The sequence below is a fragment of the Meleagris gallopavo genome, chromosome 6, assembly GCF_905368555.1.
Source record: "Meleagris gallopavo chromosome 6, MGAL_WU_HG_1.1, whole genome shotgun sequence".
NCBI lineage: Eukaryota > Metazoa > Chordata > Aves > Galliformes > Phasianidae > Meleagris > Meleagris gallopavo.
Window position 1 is genome coordinate 31256982 of NC_139409.1, and position 15332 is coordinate 31272313.

Genomic DNA, 15332 nt, shown 5'->3' on the forward strand with positions numbered 1-15332 from the left:
AGATGAATTGCTTTCACCTGTGCTCCCAGGGCTGACTGTGTCCTTTCACCAGGTTCTCAATCACTGTTTCAGGCTGTAATTTAACAATTCTCATACAACACTGACAATCCTGAAAGAAACTGTAATTTAGATTTGTTTGTTTGTTTGTTTTAGCATTGTAGACTACTTTTAAGACCTCATGATCACTTCAGCAGATGCAAACAAAGCTATAGGATAAGATTGGAAGTTATTATATTTGATAAGAAAAGGGGTAGATAAGTTTGAAAGAATTCCATACAAACAAAGTCTCTATTAAAAAACAAATCATAAAGACACTAAAAATGTCATGTTATTTCTAAAAACAAGTATTTCTAAATTTTCAGGGTATATATGACAAGCTAGCAAGCAAAAATTTTAGCCTTGCTTAGCAATTATTCCTCAGCATACAAGTCACATGAGCTGCCCCAACTCATGCAAGCTAGCTTATCATTAACACTTCCTGAAAACATGGACAAGCCATTTGACTCGTTTAGGTTGCCTAGATGCAAAAGAATCCAGTTACTTACTTGGTACTGCAGTGACTGACCATAAAAATTTTAATACTGAAACTTCAATCAAAGTGGAGATATTTATCACTATGCCTGGTATGAAGAAAGATTACTTGTACTGTCTTCAAAATAGATTGGGAATCAACCTACTTTACACCTTCATTCAGCTTGACCTGATAGGTGTATGAGGCAACTTAGCCATCTGCCTGACAAGGAACAGAGATGCACCTGGAATACAAATAAAACAGCAAATTCTATCTCCCACACCTATCAGGCATTTTTGTACAGACGTTCAAGGGATAAAAAACTGGAGACAGACAAGATGATATTAAACCTTACTGATTTATTCCTTTCCTCCAACGGGTACAGGTGAGAACAAAATGGGTAAGAAATGGGATCCACCAACAATAGTATCAAAAGCCTCAGCTTTTCTACAGATTTTAACATGTTAAATGGCAGTAAGTGATTTTCTTGCATAAATTGCTCCTGCATAAGTACAGTTGATTTTACTGGGTTTGTAATGCACCAAGGGATTTAGACACGCCCATATAAATCTTATTATTTAAATACTATGTGATAACACATGATTGACTGGAGCTGTTGGAATAGACAATACTAAATGTTTTAAATTATGCCTTTAAAGGTAATCTCATACTGAGGATATAAAAAATAATGTTGAAGGGAAAAAAAAAAGTGTGCTGAAAGCAAGGATTTACTTGCTTAGTGTATGAGAAAAGCACAGCAATTCTTTAAAGCACAGCACTTTAAAATGCAGAAATTGCAGAGACTGTACGTGTAGGGTCAGAAGTCCCAGAAAAGCAGGTGCTCTTTCAACATGCAGCTGCGGTCTCCAAAGCTTTAAGGCTCAATTCCAATTAACATTTCAACCTGAAGCAGCTCCAAGAGCTCCACTGTTGCATCTGTACATATAAAAGTTTATGTACGTTGGGTGTATTGCTCATCATTTTGCAAGCATGCTTTGAGTGTATTTAAGCTTGATTTTCAGCAGTGCTACAGGTCAATAATTCTTGCCCACATGCAAAAGCTGCTGTCTTCAGCAGTCTCACTCATCAAGTACAAATGCTTACAATCGGGTTTTCACTGTAAAGGTTGAAAGAATAGCATAAATGATCACTTTTGTAGAAGACAATGTATGGTTTCATTTTTCGTACAGAATCAGGCATCTAGATGATTATGTTATACAAATATGTATTTTCTTAACTACGTTTCTACTACAACAATCAGCATATAGGCACTCACATGAACATTTTCAACGTCAAGTTTCAGAAAAATGCATTCTCTACATGCAAGCCTTTCCCTGGAAACTTGAAATAAGCAGAGCTGTTACCCAATATTCTACCACAGAAATGTTATCTTCCAGAGAGGGGTTGAGATTTCAGGAACAAGCCTCCACAGTAGTAATATTTCACTACAAAGATTTGCTGTTAGCGTTCCAGTTTGACAAGAGCCTGCTATTCAGGCAGGTTATATACACTATTTTACAAATAATATTTGTAAAACAGGTTCAGTGCATTTCACTAAAAGCAAGATGCTACTACAGAAATTAAAAAAAAAAAAAAATCACACACACAAAAAACAGAGTAAAGAAACCAAAAAAGTGATTAAATAAAACAAGAAATAGGAAAACAGAATTTTAAACATTCACCAGTATTCAGAAGCAAAAGTAACAGCCAATCTTGTAAATGAGTTCAGTTTGGTTGCATTACCTGTCGACTTCCCTGCTTAGAGGAGCAGCTGCTAGTACTTCTTGAAGGAGACAACATTTTCTGGGATACACTAAAGTTTTTTTCTTCACTCATGATTCAAGGTCATTTATTTCACATCAGCTCACTTAGAATGTCATTAAAAGGTAATTAAGCAAATGTATTGGAAGACTCCTGAGAGAAATGCAGAACATATTCTTCACACAAATGCATTCCAGTAGCATGATCTGCATCCCATAGAAAATTCCTAAAATGAAAAAAACAAAATGCCAAATTTATACGACTCAATCTTTTACTGCCATTCCATAGAACAAATCATGAAATCATAATATAGCCTTTGGTAATGCAAGCTGACAACATTACTATACACTACTAGAAATTAACACAAAAGTCACTTCATGATAAATTTTCTATTATCAAACAGGACTAGCAAGAATTGCATAGTCAGTATTTATGCAGAAGACAAAGTGCAGCATCAAGCATCATTTTTAAGACTTAAATTAATAATCTAATAACAAAAAGAAGTCTAATAGAGACACACAGAATACACTAAATATACAAAAAAAAGATCAAAACATTATTGAAATGAGGAGAAAGCATCTAATCAAATGCCTCACAAAAAGGATGTTAAGTAACTAAAAAAAAACATTTTTCCAAGTTGTTTGATAATTTAAAGTAAGCATGGCTTCAGATCGTAAGGAAAAAGAACATACAATGGAGGCAATACACAGAAGCAGAGAGCTATGCAGAGCTGTTCATGACCATTCTTACCTGCAATCAAGAAGTTGTAGCTATTGTCACATCACCCACCAACTCAGTGACTGGAAGAAGAACCAGCAGTCTGTTTAACAACAATGCTGTTTGCAGCATATGCAAATAAAACCCAAGCCAGAAACTCCTAATAATGGATTTCCAGTGTGGGCAAGAGTTGTCATGGTAACAGTACTTTTTTAAGGACATAACAAAAGGGTAATGATTTACAAAACTTGGGATGGCGGAGGAGCTTTATGAATTGTCTCTCACTTAAGATTTTATTGTCTTGGGCAAGGAATTTGAGAAATAGTGCAAAACCATCACTGAGGAATGTAAGACATTTCCAGGTAAGAAAAAAATTAATTTCCAAAACAGGGAGGCATTACTTCACAACTCACCTGCCTGCTTGCACTGTGAGAAAAGCCCTGAACTAAGCTCACTGGTTGTTGAGTTATCCATTCATTTTAGTCACAAACACCGATTCAGAGAGAAGTATTTTAAGATCTCTAGCAAAATATTTTCTGTTTTAAAAATTCTAGTTTGTCTTAAGAACAAACAAGCAAAAAAGCCATGACAAACTGGTGCTGCATTTAAGACAGCAACAACACTATGTTGGAGTTAACCATGCTCCTAAGTGTTGTAGTCTGAGATGTCCAACTTCTGAACAAAGACATTTTTCAGCCCACAGTGCTTCTTCTGCAATACTCTCTTTTTAGCTGGTCTCTTAGCATTTATTTTATCTACTTAGAAATACTCAATTACCCCTAGAGTAGATCTATGCAAAGTAACAAACCATAGAATCACTAAGGTTGGAAAAGACCAGTATGATCATTTAGTCCAACTGTCAACCCACCCAACCATGCCCACTAACCACATACCTCAGTGCCACATCTGCATGGTTCCTGAACACCTCCAGTGACAGTGACTTCACCTCCTCCCTGAGCAGCCTGTGCCACTGCAGCACCACTTTTTCTGAGAAGAATTTTTTTTTCTGTATCTAACCTGAACCCCTCCCCCACCAGTACAACTTAAGGTCATTACCTCTCATCCTATCTCTGCTACCTGTGAGAAGAGGCTGACACCCACTTCACCATAACCTACTGTCAGGTAGTAGTATGGTGCTACATGGTCTCCCCTGAGCCTTCCCTTCTCCAGACTTGAAGTGTGACCTCAAGTACTGTAGAAATAATCCCCAGTTTCCAAAAATCAAGTGAGAAAGCAAGCTCCGGTAGGGCTGTTTCACAAAGCCATTGATCACAATGCAAGAACCTAAGAGAAACAGAACAGCACAGTGATGTGATAACAAGACCTGATTTGGGCCTTGCACACAAGTTTTGCACTGAAATTACTGCTGAGATTAGGAAGCTTGTGCCTTGGAGAAGGTATGGATTCTTCCTATCTGAAAGATATCTGTGTGGCATTTCACCAAGGACTAACTCTCCTAAAAGGTTTAAACCATTGAAAAAGCATAAAGCATAAATTTATTAATTAGTTTCAAAGTGCATTTAGTAAAACAGTTTAATGGAATATCTCTATTTACGAGCAGAGATCAAACACTCATGATAGGAACGTAAAAAAGCTTTCTGTAAACTCATAGTTCAAATATCACCTCAAAATTGCCACACAGCAAGAGTTTAACTACTGTTCACTACTCATTCAGATGCTACTTCACTGTTCCGTGTCTAAAATGACTAAAGTGATCAATATAGCACCTGTTATTCATTGTTCACTACCTGATATTTTGGCAGAGATTGGCACAGTTGATGAAAAGAAACAGGCTCTAATTCGTGGCAAAACGCACTTCTTATCAATACCTCATGAGCATATCCCCAGGATACGCTAGATTACAAGATCCCTTCATCCATCTGAACACAGCAAAGTGGTTGTTACACCCTCAAAGCTTAAGGTAATGGAAAAATGAAATGGAGGTCTCACCAGTGTTAATACAAAAAGAATTGCGTAGTCAGAAGAATCACAGAGTTGTAGGGGATGGATGGGACCTCTAGAGATCATCTAGTTCAACCCCCCTGCCAAAGCAGGCTTCCTAGACCAGGTTGCACAGGTAGGTATCCAGGTGGATTTAGAATATTTCTATAATCATTTATTTTCTGTGGAATCTAAAAAAAAAAAAAAAAAAAAAAAAAAAAAAGAAAAGAAAGTGTGGCTACATTTGCATTTTAGAACAGATCGGAAGAACGCTTATTCTGCAAACCTCCTCATAGCCACCTCTGCTCATGTTTTGGGTTAATCTGCAGGACAGTCTTAGAGTATGGACACCAGATTCCTTTTGGAAAATATGTGCTCCAGATGTGCTCCAGGAATGCATCCAGTGATCACAGCACTTTGTCCATGACACCAGATGCAAGCTCATCCTGAATAGTCCTATCTCAGTGCCAATGTGGGGTACTCACCATAAATGACTCACTTGAAAAGGCCCACTTTTATTGCACTGCTCTGCTCACTAACGTTGATATGGTCTAGACACAGACTTTGGGCACTCAGCCAAGCACTTCAGATCTCCTTTGGCAAAGTCATTTGTCTTTCTGTAATCAACAAGAGACAGGCATGTTTCTAGAATTCAAATGAATTGACTCAGCTGCCTAACCCGGGGTCCTTAAGCAAAGGGTGGGAGACAGGTAGGATAAATCTGACAGAGAATGCCCGAAGTATTTTGAGAGTCTACTTCCAAAATAGGGCTTTCCAATTTTCTTGTATTCCTTTAAATTAATTTACTACATGGACAAAGGCTTGTTCTTTTTTTTTTTTTTTTTTACTGGCCCCAAAGAAGGCAAGAACAATGTGTGCCATTTGTCCAAAGTCTTATTAATATTTTATTAATGTTTCACACTAATTTAAATTATTACCTTAAGAATTCCAAATCTGAACATGAAATTATGTATGAATACTGAACATGACCCCAACCCATCTGTCAAAACTGCTGTGTTCTCCAGCAACTGCTTTGTGTTCCTTTTTTAAAATTCCCTTCCACCTCAGAAAGAAAAAAAGACAACACAGCTGCCCTTCAACAATAACCAACTCAGTGCTTCCAGAAAGGTGTAAAAAAACTGATCCTGCATCCCAAATAGACTCTCATATTCTGGCTGCCAGTAGCAATGACTGAGCCTTTCTAGGATGACTCATATTTTACATTACCTGGAGAACTGAAGTCTACAAAGGTACATGAGCAATTAAGACTTTAAAGCAGGCATAACAGTCAGGATTATGCAAACTAAGCTAAAATTGCAGCAGACTCTCATGATTTGAGGTCATCACGATCCATTTACTTCAGGTCCACTGCTTTCTGCTCCTCCCCATGCCACGAAACAAATTTGGAACTAATGATGCTTGTTCCCACCTTTCCTCTGAAGCATATAGAACGAGCTACTTTGTTCTGTTCCAAAAAGACAAATCAGAAGGCTGAGGCAAATTCAAATACATTTAGGACAGGAATTTTCACAAGTGCTAAGTATTGGCCTAATTCTTCTCTACTGAGTCAACTGCAGCAAAAGTAGGCCAAGACTGCTCCTGCAAACGACCTCAGCAGGTGCACTTTAAAGAACTAAGAAAAGAGAGAGTCAAATATTATTTATAGCTACTGTATCTCAAACCCATAAACAGCACTTTCCTCAACTTATTATCTGTTTCTAAGAGACTTATCATTCAAAATCCATTAAGGCAGAGGTAGACATACGACAACATGTACAACATTTTCAAGAAAGACTTGAAAAATATAAATGTACTGTCCTATGCTGTTCTCACTTGCACTGGTTCAAAATGACTTCTCAACATCATAACTCGCTTCCAGCAATTCTCAAAGCAATAAGCTTACAGCAAAATCCCACGTTTCACAAGGGAAGAAAGGCAGAAATTTAGAAAATTCTGGAAATCTGCAGTACTAAATCAACATTATGCAATCGTTTTTGTTATGGCTTTAGAAGAAAAAGACAGCTGTTTCAGAGCTGAATCAGCATCAAAAATACATTTCATACTATAGCTGTAGACAATAGAGATTTTGGGGATAGAAGAAGAAGAACAACAGAAAGTCTGATGAAAGCCATGTAGACACAGCAAGTGCAAGAGAGCAATCTAAGTCAGAGTTGCAAGCAACACAGTGACTTCCATTGAATTAAAAAAGAATCCACACTGAAACCTTTGCTCTTTATCTATTATTAAATTATTAGGTCCACTCATGTCCACTTGGATAAAAAAAGCAGTAGTCTTTTCAAAGTAATGCTTTCATGGCTTTCTCTGTCATACTTCAAATTGTCAGCTTTAATCTATCCAACAATTTCATTTGGCTCAAAAACAAAAAGAATTATATATAGGCTACAGATAAGCCATGTACAGCTACTGCAAATGTCTTTTTTAGGAAGGTATTTGCTATTCCTGAATTACTGTAACATTCATACCGTTGAAAGGCACAGCATACAAATATATAAATATAGATATATTTAGATATACATATAAATATATATAAGGCTATCTCCTTTAGAGAAAGAAAACTTGCACATATAAAGTAGTTAAAAAGAAAGAAGTTATTAAAACGATCTTTGGAAGCAACAATTTAAACAGCTTAAGTAAAGTAGCAGTAACAGGAAGCTCCTGAGACCCTCCCTCAGTTGCGTGCTGTCCTACACACCATACAGATCACAGCCTCTTGAGCAGACACTTCCACTGGCCACAGATGTATACTATCCTCTGAGGTATTCTGTGATGCAAAGAAACAGTTAGCTCCATCTTGTTTACTTCCTTAAGGAGGCTACTGTAGTAAGTAATTAAATCATAATAATTCAATGGCCCAAGAGAGGAAAATTTAGTTCAAACAAAACTGTCCTACTTGTGTAATCAAAAGAGACACAGGGTGGGAAAGGGAGAAAACTAGACAAAGAACAAACATACTACATTTAACATTGGATTACTTTTCATGTATAATATGCATCATTTAGTGAATGCACATCCGGCATGTTCCAAGCATAAAGAAAACAAAAACAACAGCAACAAAATAATCAAAAAACCCCAAACTCAACCACCTGGAAATAATCCACTACCATGTATCCCAGGTAAGACACCAAAGAAGAACATGCTTCAATGTCAGGTCTAGTCAGGCTTTCCCAAAGCAAAGCAAGTATCTGCAGTTTCAATAACCCTGGGGGCAAATAATTCTGTACCTGGTATTAGAAAGACCTAATATAAATTTAGAAGTAGGTTAGGCATCCTAAAATGTAAGTATATATAAAAATATCACCTTTCCATCATATCTACTGTTGAAATTGACTTTAATACTGCTTGTGACATAATTAATTTTAAATGTCTAATCTTGACACTTTTGCTTCTCTCCCTAAGGAGATGTGAGAGATTGCATTTGTATGAGACTTACTGTATATATATGCTAGACAGATATGATAAAAATATCTGTGTGATGAGTTACACAAAATATGTATTAGCAATGGCAGCATTATTATGTTAATTGGTTAGCTGCCATACCACCTTTTGAACCCAGCTTCTAATCACAGACGAGAATGTGACTGCATTTGCAAATACCTAGCTCACAGGCACGTCCTAAATAATTAACTCCTCATCTTCCCCCGCCCCTTTTGGAGGGAGTCTTGCCCAGAGCCAGGCTGGCAGCTCTGTGCTCCTTAGCACAGGTTGCCAGAAGGAATGAGGTCCCACGTGCCCCCTTCCAGCTCCACGTAAAACTCACACACATGACCGAGATGCCACAAACCTGGGGACCGCAGGAGCCACTTTGTAATGCTGGAACAGACGGGTCCACAGTCTCTCTGTCAGGAAAGTAAAAGCTACTGAGCTGTGATCAAACGCTATGCTGCGAGCACACACATTGCACAGAGCAGTGCTAATGAGCGCTGGGAGGGCTGTCAAGCTTAAGTAATAGAGAAGCAGAGACTCTTCACATGGAAATGCTATTCATCCAGAGAAGGTTTCACGAGCCCAAAGACAAAGGATGATGAGGGAATGGGAGTGAGAAAAAAGCTTTCTGTTTTCAGTAAGAAAAAGAGCAGGCATACAATAACATTTCACATTCTGTACTAAATCTTTGGAAAAGACCACCTGCTAATGGTCTCAGGGCTGCTATGAGTGGAAACGCTTACCATCAGAGCTTTGGCACAAGCATGGATACCTCTCATTTTACTGTTATCTGTTGGTATTTAAAGCTTTGCTTTGCTCACTGAAACAAAGATATTCCACTATTTCTCCAGGCTTATTCAAAAACAAAACAAAAAACTCAAACTCATTGATAAAATGTTACTGAAATACACACATTTTTCTTAGATTCAGTTCTGATAGGCACGGTGTTCTGGAAGTCAGAGCCTTCTTGTCAGTCTGCCAGCATGTAGTAACTCACAATCTTAAGACAACGCTGTCTCTACATCAGGAAGAATACATTACTTTTCTGTGAAATCACTGAAGGCATCCATATAATTCTGTACCAGACTGTCTCTCTATCACCTGATAAGCTACATAATACTGGCAGATGCATAAATCTACCAAGGCTGACATCACACAATATATTTTATTAAACCAGCTGACTTAGTTGGTTTAACTTTGGAGAAGCAAACTCCAGTCACCCGTGGTTTCATGTAGAATAGCAATTAGGACTACTGGAAGAAGAGCTTTTGCAGACCAAGAACTATTCTAACAGAGGCCTGAAGGAAGATGTCAGAGTGTACGTATGAACAACAAACATAACCCAGAGATCCTCTAATCTTATGCAGAAAGTTAGATGTTTTCCTTAATCAGCAGAAGAGCCTAACATGCCTCCTCTGTTGTTTGATGTGGTTTTTAAATTTTCATACCTCAGCATCATATACTTTCTAAAAAAGCTTTTAGTATTTCTCCCCTTGCAGATACCTGTTTATTTCCCATGATGCTGTCACATATGTCTAGTGTACGTCCCAATTTCTAAGCGAAAGAAGTTGCAAGGGAACCAGCACTTCATTTTGAGAACATTTAGTGTTTCTCTTTTCTAAGTAGGCCTATTAGCTCAAAAATTTAATCTCATTAACTTTAATGACCATGGCAACAAGATTCAGTTCTTGTCCAGATAAAGACAAATTTGTATGCACACTTTACCAAGTGTAGTGACCGTGGACTACGGAAACGTCAGATTTACTGATCAATTTAGCATAGTTTTACAGATTGCCGCAGATAGAGCTACAGCTTTCTTCTAAAGCTTATGTACAAATTAGGGCTTTACAGATTGTCTTTCACATCAACATTGCTTGAAACATCAAAGATGTGTAGTATTTTGACAAAAGAACAGGCTTGGTAAGTGCATCAGTGTTCACCTTCTCTAACTTTTTATGTTGAGGGCCACTAACTTTTCTACATCATGCTTCTGAACACAGCAATTTGTGAACAAACTTTGACACTTTGGAGAAGTGTTGCAAGAAACAATTAACATTTAGAAGGTACACTGAGGATAATTAGTTCTACAAGTGCAAGGATTGATGCTGTAAATGCCAAGAAGGAACAGCTCGTTAACTCTGACCTTTGGATGAAAAACAAAAACAAAAACAAAAAAGCTAATATAAAGCATACACAGAAATGTGTTTCTTTTAATGAAAATTAAATATATTAAGGCTTGGGATGGAGCTCCTCCAGGACAGATTGAATGATGCCTGTGACTGCCCTTTTGCTTGGAAACACATCGTGTACACATATGCAGATACAAGAACAGTGAGAAGCAGCTGCTGACTGAATCATTCTCTTGGAAGACATGTATATCACTGTTTGTCTTAATATATGAGTCATTATTATACAGTTGGTCATTCATATACATGACCGTAACAAACACCTTGACAGTGGGAGCCAGGAAAGAGGCTCCACAGATCAGGTTTTCTGCAACACTATCCTTGTGGCATAGAATAAAGATGAACTGAAAGAGACCTAGAGGGAGATATGAGACACATGATTACATGCAGTGTTTTGTGCCCAAACGAAGAAAACCAGGGGAAAGAATCAATTGCAACAGCTGGGTCAGCAGGAAATGATGCAGGCAAGAGATGAAGGCCTCCAACTAGGCTAAAAAAATCAAACACAAGAAAGGGACCATAAAATTTATCTTTTCCCTGGCTAAAACAATATAAACCCCTGCAACCACTGCTACCTCGTCCTCTAGTTCACTGCCACTGAAGATGGACCTGAATCTTCCTAGGGTTACTTTAAAAACTCTAGTCAAACAGAGCTGGTAGGAGAACTTTTAAACTCGATAAAGAAGAAAGTGAACGTAAAGCTTCAGAAGCAGAAGCCATGCCAGGGAAGAATACAAGTTCATTTCAGCAAGTGCTTTCATGTCAGTACCTGCACAACAGAACAAAATCTAAGAGCAAGTTAGGAGATTGATCAAAAAGAGAAGCTTCACTAAAAAAAGAAATTTGTGAATAATTTAATGTTATTACATACAATCCAGCAGGAAGATGTATGGAGTTCTAATGCACCCAGCTTTTTTATACCATTCAACTACAGTATAGTATCTCAATGTAGAATATGACATCCCTCGAGCAATCATGCTAATAGTTAATATACCTCTGCTGAGAACTTTCATAGCTCTCAACAGTAGCTCAGTGCTCCCCAACTGATATCTTAAAGTTTAAATTCATACACACTACGAAAAAGACCAAATCAGCTTAAGGTATTCTTGCCCTCAAACAATTTGTTACTATCTTTTTACTGGAGATAAGTAACTTCCCCTTCAGGAAAAATAAATAAATAAATAAAAATTAGTTAACAAACAAATAAAATCATAGGAGCCTTCCATAATGAACATCAGCATAGAGTCAATTGTCACAGTGGGTGGTGCACATACTTTGCTCAGTTGGCTGAAATGCAGGCATGGTAATCAGCAGCCTGTAGGCAGCAATGAGAAACTGGAAGCAGTATTATTTTCAACTGATTCAGACAGATCTGGAAAAGACATTGTGCCCCTAATCTTACATTTAGATTCAGGCTGCTGCAACCTACTACCATCCCATTTGAATTTAATTAAAAATGAAGGAAATTCCACGCACAAAAAAATTTCAGCTACAATCTCATTCTCAAGCATTTTCAGAGGTGTAAAAGATCGGAGTTTTTAATTAGGATGCCTCAGCGACATGAAAGAATGAATAACTTACAAGGAATTTGATGTGAGCTTAGTGAAAGGGTACTACAGCTTAACAATCCATATTTCTTACTTCTAATGACCATAGTCATTTTTTCATTTCAGTTCCAGCCACTAAGCAGGATACAGAGACAGCAAACGTGAAGATTTTTATAATGTAGACTAGCATCATGGTTGCTTCACAGCATTTTTGATGTTGGTTATACTTGAACTATGGCTGAACAACTAGGATTTTAATTATAGACTATAAAGAAAAGCAACAAACAAAAGTGTTTACAAAGAAGGCAGACTCCCCTGAAGCCTCCTCAGTGTAGAAAGGTGCCACCTAGCAATGTTCTTCACTTCCTGTCTCTCCATACTCTCTTCCCAAACTCTCATCCTTTTTGCATTTGCTTCTAAAATGCTGGCAGTTGTTATTGGCTTTTCTAATCATCATGGCTTACAACACAAAATAAATGAAACCTGTGCTTAATTATGAGTAGTGCAGCATAAAGTGCATCCTGACACTTAACACATTTTCCACAAGCTTTTGTATAATGCACTTAATAAATATTTGAACATGAGAATAAAGAAGCAATTTCCTAAAGGAAGGAGCTGAAATATATATATTTTTAAAATTATGTTTCAAGTAGTAAAATATGTAGAATAAAAAAACATAATATTGAATTTTGTTTTCTTAACAGACAGCAGTCATGCCCACTTTATTCAGGCTGACCTATATATTTTTTGCTCACTTGTGCTCAATATTCATCTTCCATTGATTATTTTCTACACTTTTTTCAGCAAGCAACACATTTAGGTTAAAACATCTGAGAAACCTCATCCAAGTACATCTTCTTTCTATTACAAAATCGACACTGCATAAAAGAGGAAAACACTTTTACAAAATTAATGCCATAAAATACTTTTGACAAAGTTGTATTTTCAAAGGCTCTTGTAATTGAAAGTGTATGTGAAGTTTTTGTTGCCTTGACTGCAGAAGAACTCTGCTGAGTCTAAAGCATCTTCATAACTCACTTTTATTTCTACAAGAGTATCTATGCCCTACACACAGTAACACACAGTGTCAACACAACACTTAAAAATGAGTTATTTTGTTCCATACATTTCATTGTGAAAAGGTGAAAAAACTAAATGTGTTTCAGAAGTGAAGAGCTGGAAGAAGAATGTGAAAAAAATTACTGTGAATGGTTACCTAAGTAGAGAGAATTGTAACACTTCTTCCACAGGAAATGCATATGTTCATTTCTGAGACAGCATCACAAACCTGCTCCCATAACAAAGCTCACACAGTCAATTTACATGAAACATAAAGGTAATTCTTGGCATTACTGATGGCAGTTGAAAGCATTGCTTTAGGAGAAGTTACATCAGCAGTAATTGGAGTTTTCCAGACTTCCATTCTGTATTAAAAAAAATAGTAAGGGAATTGCTTGTTCCAGCTGCAATCAGGAAGGCAGTTGGAGCCCATAGTCCTGCAATCGCTGTTCCAGGGCTGTAATCCTCAGACACAAGCAGTCACAGCCCCCTGATGCCCCTCATTGGAGTGATCTTTCAGAACGGAAAACTTGAACTAATCTGGAGAACCACAAGACAGTTGTTGCTGAAACCATTTCTACATTGTTCCCAGAGTGAGCTGATTGAAAGACTGTTCTCAGTGCTCCATGATTTTACAATACCAATTAGGTATTACTATACAATACCAATTAGGTATTACTATACTACTTCAAATTAGCAACCAAACTATAAAATAAAACAGTGATAAAGCAAGTAGGATCCCCTGTAACATTCCAGTATCATTTGCAATCCCTGGAGACAAGATTTTAAGAATAGATCTCTTAATAAGCTGAGTAGCTATCATACTTTGTAAAATGACAAAAGTCGAGACAGAGTACAGCACAACACAATGTTTCTTAAGCACATGATCTTGTATTCTGTCTCTTCATTTCGATAAACTGTATGAATATTTTCTCGGAATACTATGCCAGTTTATTTAGGAAGCTCACAAATCACATTTTGAGTAATTTACTCTTGCATAAAGTATCCCAAAAGTTATTGAATTACTTGGATTTAAAAGATTCTTATGTCTCTCTTTTACGTTTCTCTCCATTCAGCACCATTACGTTTTTGAAGATTTTGAAAGTAGGACAAATGAGAGCCACATGCTGGGCTCTAAATAGTATCCAGAAAAAGCTGACTGTATCTTTATGCTTCCCAAAACATCCACTCTGAAGTACTGTTCATTTAGACTGACTCAGAGCAGCATTAAACTTTCACACTTTGCTTTCATCATGAATGATAATATTCCCAGCCATACAATCGTATCTAGTACCAATCTACTCAAAAATTTTGTACCATTCCAGAAAACTTAATATAAATTTGCTTTTTCTGCCTGTGGTGCCCACCAGCTCATTCTGAAAAGCCTGTCATCTTTTCTTGCAGTTCTTCATACAATTCCGGTATACAGAGTTTGGAATAACTAGAGCTTCCAGTAAATGCTGTGATGCATTGGTTTGGCTCCCTTGTGCAGAGAGATCTTAGTAGATTTGCCTGGGGACTCAACAGACTGCTTGAACCAGAGCTTACATCTGCTGTGAATTTGTTCATGCAGCTCCATCTCTCTTCACCTTTCTCCTTGCCCCACTTCCTGCACCTGGAATACTTCTCTAGAGCTAGGCCAGGACATGGAAAAAGTGTGAGGTCGTTAGAAGTTAAAACCAGCAGCTTAACCACCTTACATGGCAAATTTAAGAGGCTTAAACTCACCAAGTGCAGGAGTTGTCAAGTTGGATGTTATGCATTAAGCATAGGAAACTAAATACATGTGACAAATGCATTTCTTTCCATGTGAATTTAATGATTCTCAGCTAATGTATCCAGATTATGTCATGCATCAGTTATGTCTGAACACAGCAAAATGACAATTAACATTATGTACATAATCAACCATAGACTTTTTTTTTCTTAAAAAAAAAAAAAAAAAAAAAAAAAGTTCAGAACTGATTCCAGGGATGCTGCAGGCTCAATTTTTCTTCAGCTGAGCAAGTGGTGATCTATTACTTGAGAATCACCCATTTAGAATAATCATTTGGCACATCTACGTGCACTGAAACAAGATATTTTACAGGTAGCAATTTAAATAAACCACTTCAAAATGAACAGCTCAAATTAGGTTGCCAGTTTATCCAGCACTATAAGCAGCCT

The 15332-nt window shown here is 37.2% G+C and overlaps 1 protein-coding gene across 8 annotated transcripts in view; it reads right to left on the reverse strand.

Moving 5' to 3' along the window:
* The window catches only part of OSBPL3 (oxysterol binding protein like 3), an 88989-nt gene that overhangs the window by 44915 nt on the left and 28742 nt on the right, over nucleotides 1-15332 (reverse strand). For 5 of the 8 annotated variants that reach the window (XM_010712785.4, XM_010712783.4, XM_010712784.4 and 2 more), the window contains exons 3-4: nucleotides 3023-3072; nucleotides 2255-2498 (exon numbers count right to left, since the gene is read on the reverse strand). The exons of 1 other annotated variant lie outside the window; for it this stretch is intronic. In XM_010712785.4, coding sequence (XP_010711087.2) covers nucleotides 2255-2347 — 93 coding nt within the window. In that variant the 5' untranslated portion in view covers nucleotides 2348-2498; nucleotides 3023-3072. Of the gene's footprint in view, nucleotides 1-2254; nucleotides 2499-3022; nucleotides 3073-4939; nucleotides 5122-5415; nucleotides 5548-15332 lie in introns of all 8 variants that reach the window. 2 more of the 8 variants (XM_085226214.1, XM_010712779.4) reach the window with 2 other exon arrangements.